A 26,462-nucleotide genomic window follows, 5' to 3' on the forward strand; every position below is an offset into this window, starting at 1 on the left:
ACTCCCAAACCCGAACACGCGACCTTTTTTGGGTTCACCTGCTGCAGTCACCCATGCTGTAGGATCAAATGATGGATGCTGAGTAGCGTCTTCGCCATATCGCTCTACCATTTGTTGCTCATATGCCTCCTACAAAATAATGTTTAAAGTATTCATTAATAATTAATGATAACATTATGATGACTTGCATATATATTGCAATGATTATTAATAGAATTAATACATACAGTTGTCGTTCTCGCCTTCTCTGATACGAAGACTCCCGTGGTCTTCCGTTTATGTGTTTCTACAAACACATCCTTATATGGTACACTGCCTCCTTTTTCTGCTTCCTGCGAAGTTAAATGACAAAAGATTTAGTACACAAATTTGCAACAATACTTATAAAATTAATATTATATATTGATGAGTTACCATTTTCTTTAGGTGGCTCCCAAATGTCTTAGATCCACCTGTGTGTAGATGGGCTTTGGGCATCTTCGATCGATTTTGTGAAGCCTTCGCAGAGCGATTTTTAAATGCATCTCCCGCCCACATATCGCACATTTCATCCCAGTAATCTCTCCTGATAGTAATAGGACCATGGCCCTTCCACAGTAATGGATCATCTACTACGCCAGATGCTTTTTTTGCTGCAGTCTTCATAGTGTGCAGCATGTCTGCAAATCGATTGACAGCCACCTTCTGCCACACCTTCCTTGCATCATTTTCTTCCACCGTAGTTGCAAAGCGATTCGAAGCCTACAAATATTTTCAGAAAGTTAGTAGACATTGCTTAAATAAATTAAATATGAAACACATTAACTATGAGGAACAACTGTATACCATGAATGAGGACCACAATCTGTGTAATACCTCCTTTGGGTACTCTTTCCATTGAGCAACTGGTCCTGGTAGATGTTGAAGAAGTGAATTCCTAATCTCACGTACTACTTCTTGTGGCTCAAACCTCGTGCTGCACATGAATTGTTACACAGTAAATATCAATATAAAATATTTAAAAGATATGCAATAATTGAAAACAAAATACTTACGGTCGATTATCGATATACACTATTCGAATGAGTCTTCTTGTGCCAGCCTGAGAAGACCCTGTTTCCTGTGTTGGCTGTTGACTTGTGCGATCAACTGGTGTAGGTGGGTCGTGTACAGGCGCAACATCATCTGTAAAAAAATACACACCAAGTTCTCAGAATGTGCATTTGAACTAATCAAGCATCTAATTAGTTATATGATATACCTATCACAGGAGCCCGTGAAGATGAAGGTTGAGCCTGGCTATTACTGGATGAGCGACCACTATAACCTCCATGAACCATATTCTAACAAATAACATATGTCATACAATACATTCAAATAATTCACATCAAGTATTACAATGCATTCAAGTCATTCACATCAAGCATTGCAATGCATTCAAATAATTCAAATCATTGACATCAAGTATTGCACTAATTCAAATCATTCGTTAATTGCATAAATTATAATACATTCATGTTGAAATTTTGCCTACTGTAAATGCATTCTTTTGACGTCGGAACAGATGATCGCTGGGTAGAAATCGACGATGGCAATCAAACCAGCAAGGCTTCCTTCCATGCCTCAATCTAAAAGCTTTGGAATCCTCCATGCAGTACGGACAAGCCAACCTCTCATATGTGCTCCAACCAGATAACATACCATATGCAGGGAAGTCACTGATTGTCCATAGAACAACGACCTTCATGTTGAAATTTTGTTTTTTGTGGGCATCATACGTGGTAACACCGTCATCCCACAGTACTTTTAATTCATCAATCAATGGCCTTAGATATACATCAAGATTTTGGCCAGGTGAGGTCGGACCAGGGATCAACAGAGACAAGAAAAGATTTGGACGTTTCATACACAAGCTTGGTGGAAGGTTGTATGGAGTTACAAATACTGGCTAGCATGAGTATGGAGTTGATCTACCCCCAAATGGATTAAATCCATCTGTACATAGACCGAGTCTAACATTTCGCACTTCCATTGCGAAGTTCTGATGAGTACGATCAAAGTGCTTCCAAGCTTCAGCGTCAACAGGATGCGTGATCTTGTTTTCATCGTGTCGAACTTTATTTGCATGCCATCTCATGTGTTTAGCTGTCTTTGAAGACATATACAATCGCTGCAATCTAAGAGTGATAGGAAAGTAGCGGAGCGACTTGTATGAAACTTCCTTTGATCTCGTGCTACCATTGCCTCTTGTCTTTGGCTTGAACCGAGGATGCCCACATGACGGGCATGATATGTCGTTTTCCTGCTCCTTGAAATACAACATGCAGTGATTTGGACAAGCATCAATCTTTTTGTAACCCATACCTAGAGCGTTGACCATAACTTTCGCACGATAGAAATTTTGTGGCAATTTCTCATCTTTAGGCAACATACTCTTCACAATCATGCACAAACGGTCAAAACATGATTGACTCAAATTATACTCGGACTTCAAATTCATTAGTTGAAGAACTGCAGACAAGATAGTGTGACTCTCACAACCGTTCCAAAGTGGCTCATCAGCATCTCTAAGTAAATCATAAAATCTACTAGCTGCATCGTTTGGTGATTCTTCATCTACGACAGTTCTTACATCACTAGAACTCATAGCAGAACCCAGTTCTGTTCCTGCAGCATCAAATATCAAATTCGTATATGGATTATCGTGCATCAAAATCGTTTCTAAATTCTTCTCCATGAAACGTCCAGTTCTGATAATCACTCACAAAACCCTTCTTGTATAGGTGATGTCTAACGCTATGAGGTTCTACAAATCGATTATTCTTACAAATCTTGCAGGGACACCTAATCCGACCTGTGGGATCTACCGTACTGACACTTGCCGTTGCAAATTCAATAAAACTGTCGACACCATCCATATATTCATGCGATAACTCATTGTCCACTATCCTACGGTACATCCATTCACGGTTTGCAGTCATTCTGTCGTATGATGTTACGAATAGTATCCTAACCAGTTAAAAGAGAACCATCAGAATACTATGATGAAGAAAATATCAAATTTATCATGCAATATATGATGTCATACAATCACAAGAATTATGATGCATGCATTGATAACTTAATATTTTCATGTGCAAACTATTCATGACACGATACATTCATTTGAGGCATGCTTTCAGTATACAATTTCACATGGAAGACATAATCAAATTGAAAGTAACTACATGTAAGCATGGATACAATCACATCAAACATTGCAATACATCAAAATAATTCATATCAAACAAATATCAAACATGTACCTGCAGCAAACACACTTCAATATCCCACTAACTACTACCATGCATAGCATGGACTCCGTACTCCAAAAATAAGAACACTTCCATATTCATACATTAAAATCATGCTCAGCATGATCTCCGAACTCCAACAATGTAGTCCTAGATATCAACAACTAAGTGAGTGTGTGAACAATAAAGTGTTATATTCAATAAATTAAATAACATGTGATGCGCTTGCATCACTTACTCACCACGGGTATTTACCCGATTTGCATTGTTTTTGTCACTTACTTACCACGGGTGGCGGGGCACAAGCGAGTTCTGTTGAGAAATCTGCAAAAAAAAAAAATGATGTTTTAAAATGAAGTCACCATGAAATTATTCGACCATATTAAATCATAAAACCTTAAAATACAAGAAAATAAATTATAAATAAACCAAAACATCATAAACTATAAGAAAAATAAACCATAAAATTAAATAAAAAAGCCACAATTTAAACCTTAATCAAACAAGGAAAAAACCTGCCCAAATCAAATACAAAAAAATCCTTAATCAAATTAACTAAAAAGTATTAATTAAAAAAATGTGATTTAAATCCCTAATTATAGAAAATAAAAATAAAAACTCTAAATAAATAAAAAAAACCTAATCAAATTAACTATAAAAGCCTTAATTAAAAAATTTTGATTTAAAGTCCTAACCAAATTAACTAAAAATCCTTAATTAAAAAAATTATGATTCAAATCCCTAATCATAGAAAATAAAAATAAAAGCTCTAATCAAATCCAAGAAAACCCTAATCAAATTAACTATAAAATGCCCTAATTTTTAAATTTTGATTCAAAGCCCTAATAAAACAAAATCAAATAAAAAACCCTAATTAAATTAACTACAAATAGCCTTAATTTAAGAAATTTGATTCAATTGCTTAATAAATGAAAATCAAAATAAAAAATCCTAATCAATGAAAATCAAAGAAAACTAAACAATAAAAATAAAATAAAAACCCTAATTTCTGAAAAAAGAAAAAAAGAGCAAGAAACCAGGGGGTCGACCCCCGGCCGGACACGGCAGGGGGTCGACCCCCGGCCGGACATCAAAAGGGGTTGACCCCTTGCCGGACAAGGCAGGGGGTTGACCCCTGGCCGGACACGGCAGGGGGTCGACCCCGGCCGGACAAGGCAGGGGGTTGACCCCCTGCCGGACATCAAAAGGGGTTGACCCCCTGCCGGACACGGCGGGGGGTCGACCCCCGGCCGGACATGGCGGGGGGTCGACCCCCCCCGGCCGGACACGGCAGGGGGTCGACCCCCTACCAGGGTTGACCCCCGGCCGGACACGGCAGAGGGTCGACCACCTACCGGGGTCGACCGCCTGGCAGAGTCGACCCCCTGCCGGAAAATGCAGGGGGTCGACCTCCAATCCATTTAAGGTGAAATACGTACCTGCGGTTGCTCCGGGCAGCGACGGCGGCAGCGGAAGGTTGACGGAGATCGACTTCCGGCGAACGGTGGGGGCCGGCAGAGAGGTCGACGGGATGTATAGGGCGGCCGAAGGAAGAGGGCGGCAGGAGGGAGAGGGCGGCGGGCGGGAGCAGCGAAAGGAGAAAGGAAAAAGAGGGCTGGGATTAGGGGTAATGCGACATTTAGCGACGGCTTAGCGACGGATTAATTCCGTCGCTAAGCCATCGTAATTCAAAAAACAAAAAAGGCGACAGAAAATATTTCGTCGCTATGTTGCGACGGAATTTTAGCCGTCGCAATTCCGTCGCTAACTGTCGTATTTATTGCGACAAAATATTCTCTCGCAAAATCCGTCGCTACTTAGCGACGGATTTTGCGAGGAAATATAATCTGTCGTTAGTTTCGTAAAATTCTACAAATATAGCGATGGATTCATTTCTCTCGTTAATCTGTCGCTAAGTAGCGACGATATAACTCCGTCGCTAAATTTCGTCGCTAATCAACTATTTTTTTGTAGTGTTGATGATATGCTTATTTTGGGTAACAATAGTGAATGCATAAATCAAACAAAAATATTTTTATCTTCCTTGTTTTGTATGAAAGACTTGGGTGTTGCAGATGTTATTTTAGGAATCAAAATTATAAGAAATAAAAATGGCATTGTATTATGTCAATCACATTATATTGAGAAAATTCTTACAAAGTATGAATATCTTAATAGTTCACCATCATGCACCCCATATGATCCAAATATGAAATTGACTCCTAATGTTGGTGCAAGTGTTCAACAATTAAAATATGTCAGTGTTGTAGGTAGCCTTATGTATGCAATGAACTGCACAAGGCCTGATATTGCATATGCAATGAGTAAAGTGTGTAGATACACTAATAATCTTGGTCATCAACACTGGAATGCAGTGAACATGATTCTTAGATATCTAAATCATACTTTAGACTATGGAATTCACCATACCGAGTTTCCTGCTATTATTGAAGGGTATAGTGATGCAAGTTGGAATACCGACTTCGAAGATTCCAAGTCTACGAGTGGTTGGGTTTTTACCCTTGGTGGAGGAGCAGTTGCATGGGGGTCTAAGAAACAGACCCGTATAACTCATTCTACAATGGAATCTGAGTTTATTGCTTTGGCATCTGCTTGTAGAGAAGCTGAATGACTTAAGAATATGCTAGTGGATATTCCACTAGGTGAGAAACCTATACATGCTATTTCAATGTTTTATGATAGCCAATCAACTATATGTAGAGCAGGTAATATCAAACACAATGGGAAGTCTAGACATATTAGTCTAAGATACAGTTTTATAAGACAAATGTTTGATGACAATATTATTTCATTGAAATATGTGAAGTTATGTCAAAATTTGGCAGACCCTTTTACGAAAGGCCTTTCGAGAGATGTCATCAATAAAACATCGAGGGAAATGGGAATTAAGCCAATTAAATCATCACCTAAGGATACCCAACCTAGAGCGTTGGAGATCCTACATGCATAGGTTCAAAGGGAAACAAATTGGTGAATGACAGATATTGAGCATATTTACGTAAGCCCATTACTGATGTATGCTCATGAGCTGTAACTAATATGAGGGTTGAGCTAATAGCTCTTAATGAGTTTGTAGTCCTTAAGGCTAGGGTGCGTGTTACAGTACACCTAAACAAACTCACCTATATGAGTGTAGAAGTGTGAGCTGTTTCTTATGAGAATTGGAAATTCTCTAGAGCACTTATGAATCCAGGAAGCACAAGGCTCTAAATGTGCCAACATGAAATCCACAAATTGAATTTTTGAAAACCTATGTATGATTGAAAACTTCGTTAATAATATAAGCAACTAAGTTGAAGGTAAGTCCACTTAGCACCTTGGTTAATTTAAGTTTTCTTTCAAATAGTGGGGGTTCAAGTCATGCAGACACTCTCACTGATGCATAAGTTTCTATGCAAGCCAAATATATTTTAAAACTAGTGGGGGATTATTAGGAAAGTTTTAAAATTGGTGATTTCTTTCCCCCAAAAGTGCTTTAAAAGGTTTAGTCTCATATCTAAGAGAAATCAATTTTTCTAGTGGTTTAAATACAGGCTTTGTTCTCTATTCTTTACTTTGGTGAGCCTTGTGTCTTTGGGTGGCTTGCGGACGTTGCTGCGCATCGTGCAGCAACAGACGCGCCGTTTGCGTGCACGCGCGCGCGTGTGTGCGCATGGGCGCTTGAGGCGCAATGTGACATTTTGATGGCGCACTTTGCACTTCCCACGCTCGCAGCGGTGCGAGGTGCATATGAGGCACAAATGTCCGTTTTGATTTTTTGGTTTTGAGATATCTGGTCGTTTAAAAGATTTTAATAGCATTTATATTGAGTTTAAGGCGTTTTGTGACTGTTGGACGGTTTTGAAGGCCTTTGATTGACAGTCAAAGGTGGGTGACCGTTTAGGTACCTTTTCGTCCTATTTTTAAATGATCAAATTTATGGCCATTAATCTCATTTATCGCAAAACGTTTTGGCCTCTCTAAAAGTCTATAAATATCCTCTATTTTCGTCTTTTGAAGACATCAGAATTTCTGACTCTCCAGTTTTTTCATTTCTATCTTCTCGGTTTGACTTGCAGAGTTCATGTGTGGGAGAGGTCATCTGTTTTTGCGAAGCAATGACTCTCTTGAGGTTCAAGCCTAGTTGTATCCTGGGAACTCAGTCGTAACAAAACCTTTTTTCACATCTTCGGAATTTTCGGAGTGGGGCGATTGAAGTTCTAAAGATAGTGATCTTAAGAACGTGCCTCTAGGCTTGAAATCTCTTTTCTGAAATCCATTTTTCACAAGGTTGTACTAACACTACATAGGATCATTGAGGCTTCAATGTTGATGTAGAATCACACAGGGTCACACACAGAAAACCACTTATCACAAAAAAAATGTTTGATTTCTTCATATTAAAATCTTCTCTCTGTCATTCAATTCATCTTAACCATGGCCGCGACCACTTCAGTTTCCAGAATTCTCAAACTGAAGAATCCACAACTCTCCGTGATAGAGACCTGTTCCAGCCTCAAACATCTAAAGAGAATACATGCCCATATGATCATTACTGGTCTCATGGATGACACATTTTTTGTCAGCCAATTGCTCGCCTTCTGTGCAATCCTTGAGAATGGTTGTTTAGATTATGCGAATCAGGTTTTCTCGCATATCAAGAGCCCAAATGTATTCATATACAATGCCATGATCAGAGGACATGCTTCCGAAAAGGACCCAGAATTCTCATTTCGGTTCTACGGCCAGCTGTTGAAACAAGGCCTAGATCCAGACAATCTCACATTCCCATCCTTGGTTAAGTTATGCACCCATCTCCAGTCTCTGAAAAGAGGGAGAGAAGCTCATGCCCAAGTGATCAAATATGGCTTTGAGTTCGATGTCTATGCCCAGAACTCTCTGGTCCATATGTATGCTGCATGTGGTGGTCTAGAAACAACACAACAACTATTTGAGAAAATTCAGCAATTAGATGTAGTCTCTTGGAGCTCGATGATTGCCGGCTACAACAGATGCATCGACGTGGAATCATCAAGGGATTTGTTCGAAAAAATGCCTAAGAGGAATGTGGTCACATGGAGCATAATGATTGCAAGATATGCTCACAATGACTGCTTCGACAAGGCATTGGATCTGTTCCAGCAACTCCAAGATGAGAACGTGCGTGCAAATGAGGCAGTCATGGTTAGTGTGATATCCTCCTGTGCGCATCTTGGAGCTCTCGAGCAAGGCAAGAAAACCCATGATTATGTGATCAGGAACAACCTTACTGTCACTCTGAATCTTGGGACTGCTCTTGTGGACATGTATGCAAGATGTGGGAGCATTGTGTTACACTCCCACTCTGCGCACCTCAGCGCGTGGCCGACACAAAGAACCTTCTAGGTGTGGCAGGGGGCCACGCCGTACTAGACCGGTGCACGATCTCTGCGCCGGTATACGACTCCTGCAGGGGTACGTCTACCAGGCTGGCCATTAGGGCCACCCTTTTTTTTTCTTTTGTCCTTTTTACTTTTTGTGGAGTACGCCCCGCATGTGGGAACCACTCAAGTGCAGGGCCTATAAAGCCCCCTTCTGTAGCTCTTTTGCGGATATGAATGAAAAATATTTTGTTTCTCCCCCTTGTTCTCTCTCTTTCTCATCTCTGCTCTTCTTCCCTCTGCCGGACCTATCAGTCTCTTCCCTTTCTTCGGCCTTCTCTCTTGGGTCGGCACCCTCTTCCAGCACCCTTGTTGTAAGGGTCGTGGCTTGGGCGTCGTTCTCCCAGCCGTCTGCATCCCTCGCCTCACCGCACACCCTATCATGTTCCACTACTGCCCCAGTAAACAGAAACCCCTCCAACAAACCTTGTTGCTCCCCACACACATGTTGCCATGTGCCGCATCGGCCTTCCTTGCTCACGCAGAGGTCTTCGGGTGCCCAGGCGTCCTTCCACACGACTCTGTGCTCCATCCACTCCAACGCCACGTGCCTCAACGCACGATCGTCCTTGCTGCTGTGCACTCTACATGCGCGATCATCCGGTGCTAGGTCATGTCGCAGGCCTCAGCCGCACCGCACGCCCCCATGTGCTCGCGCACCCCATTTTGTTGTGCCCTTCAATGCTCAATGCATCGTACGCCCCCGTGCCTCAACGTCGCGCATTTCACGCGTGATTGTTCCTGCCTCAACGACACACGCTTCATGTGCCTCATGCACGATCGTCCCTGCCGAGTGCCTCTCGCATAGGTTAGCCCTTGCAGTTGCAACATCCCACCGTGTGCCGCACGCACGCCAACCCCTTTCTTGTCGCTTCACGCCCGTTGAGCCTCCTTGCCCAAACTTGGTAAGTCCCTTTCTGCAAACATTGCTCCCAAGGGAGGTTTTCTCCAGCGAGGCCAGGGCTTCCCTTTTGTTCCAAGAGGGTGTTGTTCTGAAGCACGCCCCATCCAAGACCTGCGACCGTTCTGTCTCGAGTTGGTGCACCCCAACGTAGCACCCGCGCTACTTGTCCAGTCAGCCACAATCAAAGTTTTTAACAGCCTGGCATAATCAGTTTTATCACATTGGTATCAGAGCGAACTAACTCTGATGGACCTGAAACATCGTGAGAGCATAAACGTAAAGACAATTCCCTCCGCCACAGTGAGCAGGCTCGGGCCCTAGCCCAACAGACCCAAGTGGAGTTGGCAAAGGATCGACGAGCCAATGCCGAGAGTTTCCAGAGTATTTAGCAGGCACTAGCCTTGCTGACAGAATGCCTTGAGGCTTTAAGCACCTCCGTGCGGATTGGGCAAAACACGGGAGGCGGCTGCACCAAGCCATTGCGCAACAAAGGTGCAGCATGACCGATCAGGCCAGTATGTTCGACAGGATGGAGGACGTAGTAGAATCTCTCCTCAGCAAGCCGCCGAGGCATGCACATGGTGAAAACTATTACGGCTATGAAACCAGGCCTAGCCGCAAGGTGAGATTCGAGATTCCTGTTTTTTATAGCGAAAATGTTCGTGAATGGATCTATAAGGTGGCACATTTCTTTACTTTCCACGACACGCCCCTTGACGCCAAGGTCAATGAAGTCGACACCCGCATTGAGGGCAATGCTCTCATGTGGTACCAGTGGATGGTTACCGTGCGGTGCAAGCCTACCTGGAACCAGTTCATGATCGGGGTCATGGAGCGCTTTGGTCCTATACGTCCCTCATCAACTACCATGTCGATTTAAAGAATTTACAACAAAAAGGTAGCCTCGAAGATTACCAGAATGAATTCAAGGAACTTTGCACCTTGTTTCCATACGTGGACGGGGAGACATTGTTGGACTCCTATACGGGCAGGCCACACGAAGAACTTCGAATAGAGGTGCTAGCCGCCAATGTCAGAATGTCCGAAGAAGCGTACAAAATAGCCCGTTTGCATGATGAAAAACAGAAGTGCTTGGGGGCTTTGAAGAAACCCCCTCACCTATTTGAGTCATATGCAAAAGGCAAACAGAGAAAATCCACCCTGCGGTTTGCTAGGGGCGCCTCGCCGACCACCTCAAAGGTGGAGTTCATCTCGCGAGCCCAGATAGAAGAGCAAATTAAAAATGAACTCTGCTTCAACTGTAACGAGAAGTAGTCAAGCGACCATTAGTGCAAGAAGTTTCATGTTTATCAGGTGAGGGATGACAACGAGGATGAAGAAAGAAGCTCCACTAAATCAGACAATGGTGGAGAGGAGGAAGATGACGAAGACCCCACACATGGAATCTCTTACCATGCCCTCTCTGACGCACCCAGTCCCCAGTCCATAAGAATTCGGGGGAAGGCGTGCTCCCATGAAGTGGATGTCTTGATCGACACTGGGAGTACACACTTTATTCGTGAGAGCCTGGTGTTGTCCTTAGGGTGCAAGTTCAAGGAACACCCAACATTCAATGTGATGGTGAGAAATGGATCTCACCTCAAATGTTGTGAGTTTTGCGCCGATGTGCCACTGAGGCTACAAGGCAGTGGGTTCATGGTGGATCTCTATGTGATTTCCATGAAATGAGCAACCGTAGTCTTGGGAATGCAATGGTTGAAAGGGCTCGGGCAAGTTGCTTGGGATTTCTCCACCATGGAAATGAAGTTTAAGAATGAGGGAAGGGAAGTCAAACTGGCGGGTGTCAAGGCCCCCACAGCCACCACCATTGAATCCGGGCGACCCTCAAGCTATTATGAGGTAGTCACACTGCCTACCGCCTCACTGGCCAGGCCATGAGCACGACCAAGGAGAAGGACCCCTCCCAAGCAGTCTCTCCGAAATTGGCAAAGGTGTTGAAAAACTTTGTGGACGTCTTTGAAGAACCTCGAAGATTACCCCCCACTAGGTCACAAGATCACCAGATTCCTCTGAAGCCAGGAAGCGGACCCGTATCGGTAAGACCTTACCAGTATGCCCATTCCTAGAAGGGAGAGATAGAGAAACTGGTGTAAGAGATGGTGGACCAGAAGATCATTCGACCGAGCACAAGCCCCTACTCCTCACCGGTGCTCTTGATAAAGAAGAAAGACAGCAAATGCCAATTCTGTGTGGACTATCGTGTGTTGAATGATATCACCATTAAAGATAAGTTCCACATTCTCGTCATAGAAGAGTTACTGGATGAACTCCACGGCACTACGCATTTCACAAAGCTAGATCTGAGATTCGGCTACCATCAGGTACGGATAAAAGAGGAGGACATCTCCAAGACGACATTCCGAACACACGAAGAGCATTATGAATTTCTGGTCATGCCGTTTGGGCTTACCAATGCCCTGGCTACATTCTAGAGTATCAGGAATGACGTGTTTTGGGGCGCCCTAAGGAAACATGTGTTAGTATTCTTCGACAACATACTGATCTACAGTAGGTCGTGGGAAGAACACTTAGAACACGTGATGAAAGTGTTGAGCATACTGAGGAGCAATCACTTATATGCGAAGAGGTCCAAATGCTTGTTTGGCCAACAGGGGGTTAGCTACTTGGGACACATTGTGACTGGCCGTGGAATTCGAGCTGACCCAGAGAAGATTCAAGCCATGGTGGATTGGCCCCTGCCACACACCATTTGAGGCCTCTGCGGCTTCTTGGACTTGACCGGATATTACAGGAGATTCATAAGGAGCTATGGACACCTTGCACAACCCCTGACCAGTCTTCTAAAAAAGGATAGCCTTCAGTGGGTAGAAAGAAGCACAAAGGCTTTTGAGCAGTTGAAGGTGACAATAACCCGCACCCCGATCCTAGCAATCCGCGATTTCTCCTAAGTGTTTGTCATGGAAACGGATGCATGCGAATCAGGAATAGGAGCAGTGCTAACTCAAGAGGGTCACCCTATCACATTTTTTAGCAAATCCTTGGCCAACCGGAGCATGATTTTGTCTACCTATGATAAGGAGATGCTCTCCATCGTGCTGGCAATCGATAAATGATGACCCTACCTCTTGGGCAGACGATTTCTTGTGCGGACAAACCACATGAGCCTCAGGTTCTTATTAGGACAAAGAATCATCACCCCAAGTCAGCAAAAGTGGATAGCAAAAATCTTGGGGTATGATTTCGACATAGAATACAATAAGGGACTGAAGAACAAAGCAGCAGACGCTCTTTCACAGAAGTTTGAAGACTCGCCAGAATTGCACACACTCACCATGGTTACGAGTGGTATAAAGAGTAAGATCTATAAGTCCCAAGAAGAAGATAGTGAAACTCAGGCGAAAATTAAAGAGGTCCAAGAGGACCCCCCAAGCTCACCCTCACTACCAAGTCAAAGGGGACATTCTTTACTACAAAGGAAGGATCCACCTTCTGAAGGGTAACGATCTTACCAAGGAGCTCATAAAGGAGAGTCATGACACTCTCGAAGTAGGTCACGGGGGGTCTAAAAAACCTTTCAAAAACTCAAGAAATTATTTTTTTGGAAGGGGATGAAGCGAGAAATCTATGCCCATATAACAGAGTGCCCAGTTTGCCAAGCAAATAAATATGAGTAGATCAAGCCCCCAGAGTTGCTTCAACCGTTGCCTATTCCAGAGGGGGCATGGCAAGATATCTTCATAGATTTTATTGAAGCCCTACCCCCGTCCAGAAAAAAGGAGTCCATCTTCGTCGTTGTCGACCGTTTCACTAAGTACGCGCACTTCGTGGCTCTTCCAAAGAATTACACTACACACAAGGTGTTGGACATGTTTTTAGAGAATGTAGTGAAATTACACGAACTGCCCAAAAGCATAGTGAGTGATCGAGACCCACTTTTCCTGAATCAGCTATGGGAGAAATATATTCGGTGCTTCATACTGGTCTTCTTCGTCGACATCCTAATCTACATTCTCTTTTGGAAAGACCACACATGTCACTTGCAAATTTCCATAGAGACCCTGTTATTTTTGGCGTGTAATGAAAAACTCGTAGCACAACATAGACTTAAGATTTGGTATCTATCTGGTTAATAGGTGTCCCTTGTGCAGTAAGGATGAAGAAAGCTTGCAGCACATGTTCTTTCAGTGCCCCCATGACAACTACTATTTGAAGCTTCAAGAATTGGACGAGGCAATGTTGAAGACAGATTTTCTATATTGTTTTGTGAAAGATATGGGGGCCTCGGAAATAAGGCCCTACATGCTGATGAGTTGTTCACCGTCTGCAAGACAAAACATAGTTAGTCAATAAAAGAAGGGGCCTTCTTCATCTTCATCTTAATATATATATATATATATATATATATATATATATATATATATATATATATATATATATGAAAGATATTTCCAAAAAATAGATATTATGATTTTTTTTGTCATTGTGAACATGAGCAACAGTCATTTCCAGCAACTTTCTCCTTTTTTACAATTGTCTCGTATGGTTGTTATGAGGCACCTGTCAACCCCAACCACCGTATACGATTTATTAGTACCCTGTAGCAGCAGTAGTAGTGAATGGGCACAATGTGAACGGTTTGACATACCATGCAAACTGCAAAAGAGTGCAGGATCTGTCCCAATCTGAAAATCAGCGCCACATACTATTGGTTGCAACACTTGGTTTAGTAGAGAGCCACTTTCACATGCCCTTGTAAAAAGGTTGGGTCACGTCTCCTTTTCCAGAAAAGATTGCAAGGTCACTTTCTAAATGACTTTCTTACCATATCCAAAATCACAATATATATCCTCATCCTCGTTTACTTGGTAAATTTGTTCAATCTCTACTAACGTGAACTTGTGAATTTTCCTGCTTCCAGAAGGAACGTGAGAGACCTATGTTCCGACCTTTTGTCAGCACCAAAGAGTCCATTCTTACATGATAAAAAGACAATAATAATATGGAATTTTCTAGATAATATAGGAAATTTGAAAAAGCTTATGATCTTGGGTTGGATCCATTCTTGTCCATGAAGCTTCTACTACAAGTGAAAAGAATTTCGGATAAGCATAAAAGAGATTCGACATTCTGCTTCTTGATGCATGCCGTTCATGTAAGCCGTCCATCATCAGGTTTATGTGGGCCCATCCACAAAATAGATGCCATTCACACCACAAGTATAGCTTGGCCACATCGTATGACATATGATGGCATCTTATCATACGTCAAAAAAAAAAAATGTCTTCTTGTCCACGCTCACGGAAAAGTTTCCTTACATAAAAAAAACAAAAAAAAGGAAAGGGAAGGAATTAAAAAAGAAATTTCCATTATGTTGTCGGGATTTTCAACACCCAAAATAACGCAGCGGAAAATGGTATGACCAACAAGGAACACGAGAAGAGGTGTGAAGCTAGAGAAACAAACACTCAACACAAATCACTCGCACACACCTATTGCACACACTCACTCTCACTTAGTCACTCAAGAGAAATTTCATTTCATTCTTTGATACTAAGGGAGAATACATGAGGGGTTTATATAGATCTCAATGGGTTGAGAAGATAAGAACAATCCATATTAATTTTGGTATGGAGCACAATAACCTAAGGGACCCCTGTTGAGAACCCAAAATCACCTTTCCATTTTTGGCATATGGATAAACTCAAGAGGGGCCCATAATTGTTGACTTCTCTAACTTTAGCAAATGAGGACACCGTCTTACATCACAGTAGAAAAAACTCTTTGGAATTTGGTCCTTACAAATTAAATATTTTAACATCCCCTTTAATTTGTAATTCCCAAAATCGATCTCAAATTCTCAAACTTGTCTATGGGCAAAGGTTTGGTGAACATATATGTTGCTTGTTTATTGCTGAGAACGAACTGTAACAAAATTTTTTCTTTCTCAACCAATTCTCTGAAAAATTGATATTGAATCTCAATGTGCTTCGATCAGATGTGAAAAGATTCTCTGTCATTGAAATAGCAAACTTGTTATTACAATTGATAATGGTTGATCCTACGAGCTTCTGCTGCAAGTCCAAAAGGATTCTCCTTAGTCATACTGTTGCAGTAGTGGCTACGATATACCATGCTTCGATAGAAGACAATGCAACAATATTCTGTTTCTTTGCTGACCAAGAGATTGCTTTTGTTTGCAGGCAAAAAACATAGCATGAGGTACTTTTTCGATCATCAAATAATCATGCCCAATCACCATTAGTATAACCAAGCAGCTTTAAATTGTTCTCGGCAATATACTTGATTCTAAAACTTTTTGTGCTCTACAAATACTTCAAAATTCTTTTTGCTACTGCAAGATGAAGTTTGCTTGGTCCACTCATGAACATGGAAACAAGGCTTACTGCATTTATGATATCAGGTCTTGTATTGGTGAGATAAATTAAAGACCCGATCAAGCTTCGATATATCAAATCATCTACCTTTTTGAACCCATCATTTTTTGATAGCTTCTCATTTACAACCATTAGTATGTACTGAATCTTTTCAACAAATCTTCAAGATATTTTTTTTTTGAGAAATGAAAATTTCTCCTTTTTGCTTTACTTGGATTTTGAGGAAATATTTCATAATCCCCAGATCCGTCATTTCATTTTCTTTCATCATGGCTTCTTTGAACTTAATAACCATTTTCACATTTGATCCAACATAGATCAAATTATCTACATATAAGCCCACGATAAAAAAATCTTCTCCTTCTCTTTTGACATAGAGAGAGGGTTCGCTTGGAGTTATTGAAAAACTATTCTTTTAAAAATATTGATTTATTTTCATGTTCTAAGCTCGCAGTAATTGTTTTAGGACATATAAAGCCTCTTTTTAGCTTATGCACTTTTTCTTCACTACCTTTCTTCTCAAATCCAAGAGGTTGCTCAACATAAGCCCCTTCTTTGAGCTCTCCATTCAGGAAAGCAAATTTCACATCTAGTTGGTACACTAGATTTTTAATTCAGCCGTAATGGTCAACACAGTTCGAATTATCTCCATTCTCACATCAGGAGCGAAGGTTTCATTGAAGTCTACTCCAAATTTTTTAGAGTAGCCCTTTGCTAGAAGCCGAGCTTTGTGTTTTTCTTTATTATATTTTGTTTTGAAATCCATTTTAGGCCAATGACATCTTTCTTTTTGGCCTATCCACCAACTCTCATGCATGATTATTCTCTATTGCAGATATTTTGTCATTGATGATAGTTTTCTAAATTTTATCTTCGACAACATCCTTATAATTTTGTGGCTCATAGAAAAATAATACAAAAACACATGAATCATAGATGTCTGCAAGTGATCTGACCTTTCGCAAAGATGACTCAGATTTTGAATCGATTGAGTCAACATCTTCTTTTGTAGCTAGATCTTTCTCTTGTTCTGGTGATTGCACTGAGTTTATTTCCTAACTTCATTCACTTTCTTCATCAAATATCATGTCTCTTAAGATTATCAATTCATTCATACTTTGATTAAAGAGATGATAGGCTTTGTAAACAACACTATAGCCAAAAAATATGAACTTTTTTTTCTTTTCATCAAATTTTTCTTTATTTTGAGAAAGAATTTTAGTGTAAGCAACACAACCAAAGACTTTGAAATAACTTACCTTTGGTTTGGGCTTATACCAAGCCTCGTATGAAGTTTTGTTGTGAATGAATTTTGTGAGAGCTCTATTCAAAATATGCAAGACAGTGTTTACAGCTTCGGCGCAGAAACTATTGGGGACATTCTTTCCTTTTAGCATGCTCCTCACCATCTCGATAACGGTGTGATTTCTATGCTCTACTACCCCATTTTGTTGTGGTGTTTTTGCTGCACTTAGTTGTCTCTTGATGCCATTCTTTTTGCAAAAATCTTAGAATTCATTCGAAGTAAATTCTTCACCATGGTATGTTCTCAATCTTTTCAGTTTAAAGCCGCTCTCCTTCTCCACATATGCTTTGAATTCTTTGAATATGAAAATGCTTCTGACTTTTGTTGGAGAAAATATATCCACATCCTCATGCTAAAGTTATCCACAAAGTGCAAAAAATACTTTATTCCACTATGAGATTTTGGTTGCATTGGCCCACAGATGTCCGCATGAACCAACTCAAGTAGATGTTTGGCCCTCCAATTTTAGTGTGTGAATGACAGTCTATGAAATTTGCTATAGATGCAACATTCACATATTTTCTTTTCTTTATTAATATAGGGAGGGCCAACCACCATATTTTTTTGCTTTAACAATTTCAGGCTTTGATAATTTAAATGACCAAATCTCAAATGACAAAGATTTGATTTATCTAAAATTTTAAATTTCAAGGCTTGTCCTTCACATGGGGTCATAGTCAAAGAAAAAACTTTGTTTGTAACCATTTTCACTGTGACTATCACTTGTTGACTCTTCTTGTCAACTATAGTGCATTGGTTATTATTAAAATTTATCGAGTATCCTTTTTTCATTAATTGACCAATACTTAATAAATTTTGAGCTGAATCAGGGACATAAAAAACATCATGAATGAGTTTAGTATGACCTAATTTAGTTTTTATGACTATGACTCGGTTACCTTCAACATTTTGAGATTTGTCATCTCTCATTCATACTTTAAAGGTGTCAGTTTCATCCATATTGATGAAGCACTTTTGATTTTTGATCATGTGGTTGCTACACCCGCTATCCACATACCATATGTCATGTGACTCTTGCTCAATATTCATGCAAGAGTAAAATATCATACTTTTGTCATCTTTATTTTTTGTAAATTTGATTTCATTCTTTTCTTGAAACCAACAGCCTTTCTGAGAGTGATTTGGGAATCAACATCTTGTACACTTGAATCAGCAATCCCTTGATACATGACTAGGCTTTTTACACACATAACAATTCTTTTCGGATTGCTTGTGGTTTCTAAGCTGATTAAAATAGCCTTTTCCTCTATCGCGACCTCTAAATCTGTGATTTTTACTCCCTCTTACAAAATGAGATTTTTGTTTGGGGCTTTCTTTTTCTTTATCAATATTGAGCTTTGATTGGAGTGTGTGCTCAATATTTTGAGATTTATACTTTAAAATTCGTTTCTCATGTGCTTTGAGAGAACCCATAAACTCTTGTAATGACAAGGTTGTTAGGTCTTTTGACTCTTCTATTACAGCTACAACATAATCATACTTCATCGGCAAGTTTGTTAGAATTTTTTCAACGATTTTTTTTCTCCTCAATTTTATCACCAAAGCTTCTAATTTGAATTATAATTCCAGCAACCCTTGAAAAGAAATTTTGAATGGATTCATTGTTTTTCATTGACAGTGTATCAAAATCTCTCCATAATGCTTAAAGCTTGATGAAGATGATTTTTTCAGAGCCTTGGAATTCAACTTTTAGAATATTTCATGCTTCTTTTGATGTACATACATTCATAATTTGGGGAATAGAAGAATTTTCACGTGCTTCTTCTTATACTCCTTAAATTCTTTTTATTTTGCTGGAGTCCATGATACAAGAGTTGCATCATCAGCTGGTTCTTTAAAACCAACTTGGACAAGCTCCCAAAGTTCTTGTGAGGCGAATAGAGTCTTCATCTTAAGACTCTCTAAATCATAGCCTTCACCATCAAATATGAGTACTTGAAGTTAGGAAAGATTGGTGACGAAGTTGCTTGAGCTTGTTGCCATCATTTTGATGTTTGTGATCTCCTACAACAATACTCTCATACCACTTGTTGGGATTTTGAGCACCCAAATAACACAGCGAAAAGTGGTATGACCAACAATAAACATAAGAGAAGGTGTGGGGCTAGAGAAACAAACACTCAACACAAATTACTCACACACACACACATACACACACACACACACACACACTCTCACTTAGTCACTCAAGAGAAATTTCATTTCATTGCATGATGCTAAGGGAGAGTACATGAGGGGTTTATATAGAGAGATCAATGGGTTGAGAAGATAAGAACCACCCACACTAATTTTGGTATAGAGCACAATAACCTAAGGTTCTCCTATTGAGAACCCAAAAGCACCTTACCAATTTTGGCATATGGATAAACTCAAGAGGGGCCCATAATTGCTGATTTATGTAACTTTAGCAAATAGGGCTATCGTTTTACATCAAAGTAGAAAAAACTCTTTGGAATTTGGTCCTTACAAATTAAATATTTGAACACATGTAACTTTAGCAAATGGCGCATATTTAACGTGGTTCGATCTGTATAGACCTACATCCACGAAGATGGCTAAGCCACTCTAAAAAATGTTTATTGATGATCTTTATAGCCAGAGATACATGGTTTTTATAGAGGTGCAGAGAGGAGATGATAGGCACACACATAATGGTAAGGAGAGGATAGGCATGCACAAAATGGTAAGGTATCCAACAAGATAAAGATATCTTGCTGGATTTACAGGGTTTATCATAACAACCACTGTGAATCACGAGATATCAAGCTCAGCTGTTACAGAGCCGTATTTTAACACTCCCCCTCAAGTGGGGCGGAGATATCATAGCAGCCCCACTTGTTTATGATGTTTAAAAACTGATCGCGATACAATCCTTTAGTTAATGCATCAGCCAACTGGTTCAAACTTTCTGTAAAAGGAGTTTGAATTTCACGGTTCTGAACCTTCTCACGAACATAATGGCAATCAATTTCAATATGTTTTGTTCATTCGTAAAATACAGGATTTGTGAATATATGAATCGCAACTTGATTGTCGCACTACATAGAGATTGGTAGCTTATTCTGGATTTCCAGATCCTTTAGCACCATTTTTGTCCACATGATTTTACTTGTTGTTGAAGCCATAGCTCGGTATTCTGCCTCTGCACTGGATCGAGAAACCACGTTTTGTTTTTTGCTTTTCCAGGAAATCATATTTCCTCCTACAAAAATATTGTAGCCCGTAGTAGATTGTCTATCTTGAACATCTCCAGCCCAGTCTGCATCAGAGTATCCAACTATATCACAATGCCCAAATTTCTTGTACCATAAGCCTTGACCAGGTGCTCGTTTAAGATACTTCAAAATTCTCTCTACACCTTGAAGATCATTGTGTGTAGGAGTGTGCATAGCTTGACTTGCTTGGTTGACTGTGTAGGCTATATCAGGGTGAGTGACCGTAAGGTAGATAAGTCTTCCTACCAATTGCTGATATCTGTCATTGTCTTCAATAAGCTCTCCCTTAAGTTTGCCTGCCTTTTTTCTGTTTCACATGGAGTTTCAATGACTTTAGCTCCAAGCTTGCCTGTCTCCTTAAAAATATCCAATGTATATTTTCTTTGAGATAAGAACATACCTCTTTTTTAGTATGCCAACTCAATCCTGAGAAAGTATTTTAGCCTTCCCAGGTCTTTGATGTCAAATACTCTATGTAGATATTCCTTAGTGCTGGCAAATTTTTCCTTGTGATTTCCAGTTAGAACAATATCATCCACATACACCAAGACTACGGTGATATCAAGACTGACTTTTTTAATAAATAAAGTGGTCATTAGTACTTCAAAGGAAGCCCCTTTCTTCAAGAGTCGAGCTTAGAGTACCATGCCTGTGGTGATTGTTTTAGACCATAAATGGCCCTCCTCAACTTACACACAACATTGGGTTTTCCTTCATCAGGATGCCCTAGAGGTAATTCCATATACACTTCTTTTTCAAGTTCTCCTTGGAGGAAAGCATTTTTGCCCTCTAGTTGGAACATATCTCATTCAAGGTTACAAGCCACCGAGAGAAGAATTCTAAGGGTATTCATTTTTGCCACAGGAGCAAAAGTCTCGGTGTAGTCAATTCCTTGAGTTTGGGTATATCCCTTAGTGATCAGACGAGCCTTGTACCTTTCAACTATCCCATCACTCTTATATTTTATTTTGAAGACCCACCGACATCCAACAATTTTTTGTCCAATAGGTCAAGAAACAATCTCTCAGGTTTGATTTTTGTGAAGAGCATCTAACTCTTCTTTCATAGCTCTTGCCCACGTTTATTGAGATTTAGCCTCTTGAAAGGTTGGGGTTTACGCTGATGAATTTGACTCAGTATGCAACATACCTTGGTGACACCTTATCATAGGATGTGTTTTTCTATAGGATGGGCAACCAAACATGTAACAAAGTCTTGAAAACTAGTAGGAGGTCTTGAAGTCTGCTCAAACCTTCGAAGATGTGGTTCATGAATGGGGGAAGGGTTCTCTAGATTGGATTCAGCAGACTCATGCGAGTCTTCAGGAGATCTATGAGTAACAACGAACTCATCCATGCTTCCTAAGTTGGGCAAGATCGAATTTCTATCTTCTATTCCATTTTCGCAATTTTGTAATGGGAAGTATGGCACTTTTTCATTGAAACTGACGTCCCGTGAAATAATCATTTTTGACTTTTCGACATCAAAGCATTTATATCCTTTTTGAGTCATAGAGTAACCAAGAAATATGCATTTTTTTTGCACAAGGACTGAGCTTATCATAGTGGCGGGGTAAAATCCACACAAACACTTTGCATCCAAAAGTGCGTAAGTATTTCATTTTAATTTTTCTTCCTTTCAAAATCTCTAGGGGAGACTTTCCTTGAAGGTTTTTTGAAAGCAGCCTATTTATCAAGTAGCAGGCTGTCAAGATAACTTTATTCCAAAAAAAATTAGGGACGTTACTTTGAATTATAATAGCACAAGTGACTTCAAGGAGGTGACGATTTTTTCTTTTTGCAACCCCATTTTGTTGAGGTGTTTCAACACACGTGGTTTGATGATCAATGCCATGAGCCTTCTCAAATTCATCAAAGGCCTGATTTTTTTATTATTTCCCATTATTTGTTCGAAGAGCTTTGACTTTGACATCAAATTAAGTTTTCACAAACTTGTAGATCTCTTTAAAAATAGTCAAAGCTTTATTTTTAGATTTCATAAGGTAGATCCATGTGCATTTTGAAAAATCATAGATAAAAGTAATGTAGCATTTGAAACCACCATTAGAAAGTATAGGAGTTGGTCCCAAAACATCAAAATGAACTAGCTGGAAAGGTTTATTAGAGAGTTTTTCAGCTAATAAAAAAGGTAATCTACTGAGTTTTGCATATCGGCAAACATCACATAAGGTAGTGTCAAACTCGACTTCGGGAATAAGATCCTTTAAAGCCTTTTTCGATAGATGCCCAAGGCGATGGTGCCACAATTCTTCACTACACTTTTCTGCAGTCATGAAGGCTTTATGAATATGATTTTTATTCAAAAAATAAAGACCATTAACACACTTTCCTTCACCAATCGTCCTCCTAGTCTGTCGATCCTGAAAGACAACATTAGTCGGAGAGAAAACCATATTGCAATCTATAGCCTTGGTGATTTGAGATACCGACAGAAGATTAGAGGCTAATGTGGGTATAATAAGAGCTTTGCTAAGACCATAACCAAAAAAGTTTTTAAGACCAAAACCACTGATTTTGATTTTGGATCCATCGGCTAAGAAAACAAAATTGTCGTTGATCAGACTTCCGTTATGTAAACCGAACTTGTTATTCATCATATGTTGAGAAGCACCAGAATCTATAATCCATTGAGAGTTAGAATTTATACCTGAAGGAGCAAATTGAGAGACATTCTCAACGGTCACTGATGCTGCCATATTATTGTCGTTTTTTCCAAGAGATTGGAGCAGATGCGTCAGGCTTTCAATAGTAAGTGGTGTTCCTCTGGATTCTTTTCCTCTCTACATGGCTGTGAGATCATCTTGATTCTTGGTCCTCTGTTGCTCAATTGACACCTGATAAGCCTCACAAATTTTGTTTTTCATATTTTTTGGCTTTCCGACAAGAAACCAATAGCTTTTGTGGGTATGCCTTATTTTTTTACAATGAGTGCATTTAACTCCTTTCCCCCGGTTTTTGTTGTTGGGAAATTGTTGCCTTGATTCATTCTTACTTATCGTGAAGGCATTTTTTTCTAGTGCCTCAGAGCTATCTGTATTGTCTTCTAAGTTCATTACACGCCTCTGGGTTTCTTCTCTCATAATTAATGAGCAAACCGTGTTTAACGACGATAACGCTTGAGTCATCAAAATTTGGCTTCTCAATTTTTCGTACTCGGGTCCCAAGCAAGCCAACATTTGGAAGATTCGTTCATGTTCTCTCTACTTTTGAGCATCTAACAAATTACTAAAATTTATGGTGTATGAGTCCAATTCATCCCATAAACGTTTGATTTTCGCATAGAAATTCACTAAATGCGGTCTGAATATTTTTTTACGGCTGCGTAATTCTTGGATTATTTGAAACATTCTGGCAATATTGTATTATTCTCCAAACATTCCTTTAGCAGCCTTCCATATTTCTTCAGCCGTATTTAAGAACAAAAAACCATATGTGATCTTAGGCTCCATGGAATTAAGTAACCATGACATTATAAGATGGTTATTTGATTCTCATTCTTCATATGTCAGGTCACTTACATCAGGCCTCATTTTCTTTCCAGTCACATAACTCAATTTCATTTTGCTGCTTAGGAATAAAGTAGCGGCTTTGGACCATTGTAAGTAATTGAAACCATTTAGAGGCACAATCATGATTTTGAGATTTGGACTGACCTGTTCTTGAATCATGATTTTTTGAGGTTTGGTCTGGCTTCGACTCTTGCTTGCGTCTGCCATGGCGTGGTCTGATCTGCACCCTTAGCATCCTGGCTCTGATACCATGTTATGAAATGAAACAGAAAATATGAAGAAGACGCATATTTAACGTGGTTCGGTCTGTATAGACCTACATCCACGAAGACGGCTAAGCCACTCTAAAAAATGTTTATTGATGATCTTTAAAGCTAGAGATACATGGTTTTTATAGAGCTGCAGGCATGCACAAAATGGTAAGGTATCAAGATAAAGATATCTTACTGGATTTATAGGGTTTATCATAACAACCACCCTGAATCACCAGATATCAGGCTCAGTCGTTATAGAGCCGTATTTTAACATTTTACAGAGATTAATTTGCTAAAGTTTCAGAAGCATCGAGTCTAACATATTACCACCCTATAAGGGTCTGTAACTTTATCTACAAGATTATTGCCAACGTAATTGTAAACCGTACGAAGCTCATCCTGCAGAGAATCATTTCTCGTCACCAAACGGCATTTTTGAAGGGCAAAACAACCAGGAGAGCATTTTCATTGCTCATGAATTGGACACTATGAATAGAAGCAGAAAGGCAAACTTCTTATTTAAAACTGATTTGATTAAGGCATATGATAGAGTAGACTGCGGATTTTTACTCTTCTCTCCTTTGGTTTGTGTTTGATGCAGCCTGGGTTGACTGCAGTATGATGTGTGTCCACTCCTAATCTCTCGATTCTTATCAATGGTCATCTGGAATCGGTGTTCTATGGTACTAGAAGAATCCGTCAAGGTGACCCGATGTCCCCGTATTTGTCTTTAGTAGTAATGGAGCGTCTCGCTAGAAGATTGCAGGAAGAGGAGTTTGGTGGAAATGTCATTCATGTGACAGTTAAAGGTTTCCATTGGATTTATTGCTTCTATGCAGATGATTCGGGACAAGGAGGCGCTCAGTGAAAAATTCTCATTATTAAGATCGAGTTTGAAGCGGTTTTTGGTGCCAGAGTAAGCAGAGAAAAGTCCATTATCATTCCGTTTGGGGTGGAGGCTTCTCGTGTTATCCAGGTGATAGGTAATTGTCATTGGCAACAAAGAGAGTTACCATTTAAATATCTTGGTTTACCTGTTTTCCGAAGTAGCCTGAAGTCTGAGCATTGCCAACAGTTAATAGAGAAGTTTCAAAAGAAGTTGGACTTATGGAGCGGTAATCTCTCTCGTCTTTGGCTGGTCGTGTGCTTCTTATTAATTCAGTGTTGGCTTCCTTTCTGGTATATTGGATAATGTGTTATCATCTGCCTAAAGTGGTGGTGAATAAGATGGAGTATATTATGAGGCAATTCTTATGGAGTGGCTCTCACCAACACACAAAGATGCATCTTCTCAGTTGGGATGCAGTTTGTAAGCCACATCAAGAGGGTGGTTTTGGTATTCATCGGCTTGAATAGTTAAACCTAGTGCTTTTATCTAAGGGTGCTTAAAAAATAGCATGGAAGAGTTCGGAACCTTGGACGCGCGTAGTTGGTGCAAAAGAAATATTTACTCCAACAACATATGGCTAGAGTGAAAGAAAGGGTGAGAAGGGGGTGGACATTAATAGTGAAGGTGCCCAATGGGTGATTTGGCTATGTTATTAAGGTGGAGTTCTGGTTTGATCTGTGGGTTGGCCGTATTTCCCTCATAAGTCTCCTAAGATATAGTGAGAGCCTACGACAGAGGAGTTCATTTCCTGGAGAAGAGTGATTGTCCATAGTATCTGATCATGTTTTTATGCCGCAATATTTATCTAACTTTTCTTTCCAGGTTCGTTCCCATGTCATGCAGGCTTTTTCCACTTAATTTGCATGTTAATCAACATGGCAGGACGATAGTGACAAATGCAAAAAATGGCAAAAATATAGGCAGTAAAAAACTCGCGAGAATTTGAATTTTTTTTAAATCTCACTTTTTTGACAAAATCTCAAATAAATTAAAATATAAAATATGAAAATCTCACAGTTTTTTCAGGATAAATAGTGGTTAAAAACATAAAAATCAGGTTTAAATCGTGATATTTATGTTTTGATGAAAAAATTATGATATTTCGAATATATCCCGAGAAATTACCGTTATAAAGGATCAAGTAATTTCTCGCGATATTTTTTTGAGATTTTCATAAATCTCGCGATATTTGTCTCTATGACAGGGACTACTTCATGCGGAAGGACCAGAGCTCTAAGGAAGCTTGGGAGGTTGCTCGGGACCATGGCCCTCAAT

At 39.9% G+C, this 26,462-nt stretch overlaps 1 protein-coding gene across 1 annotated transcript; it reads left to right on the forward strand.

The window, feature by feature from the left end:
- The first annotated feature begins 7,709 nt into the window (after positions 1-7,709).
- Positions 7,710-8,657, forward strand: LOC149829387 (Pentatricopeptide repeat (PPR) superfamily protein). Its single transcript, XM_090017255.1, has one exon. It carries the CDS (start codon positions 7,710-7,712, stop codon positions 8,655-8,657), a length of 948 nt encoding a protein of 315 aa, XP_089873381.1.
- The last annotated feature ends 17,805 nt before the right edge of the window (positions 8,658-26,462 follow it).

This window comes from Nuphar pumila, chromosome 9 (assembly GCF_984573655.1).
Source record: "Nuphar pumila chromosome 9, dmNupPumi1.hap1.1, whole genome shotgun sequence".
Taxonomy (NCBI): Eukaryota; Viridiplantae; Streptophyta; class Magnoliopsida; order Nymphaeales; family Nymphaeaceae; genus Nuphar; species Nuphar pumila.

Bases quoted from the DNA above. Each gene is read 5' to 3' on its own strand.
- LOC149829387 (XM_090017255.1), top strand. From the start codon at position 7,710: ATGGCCGCGACCACTTCAGTTTCCAGAATTCTCAAACTGAAGAATCCA.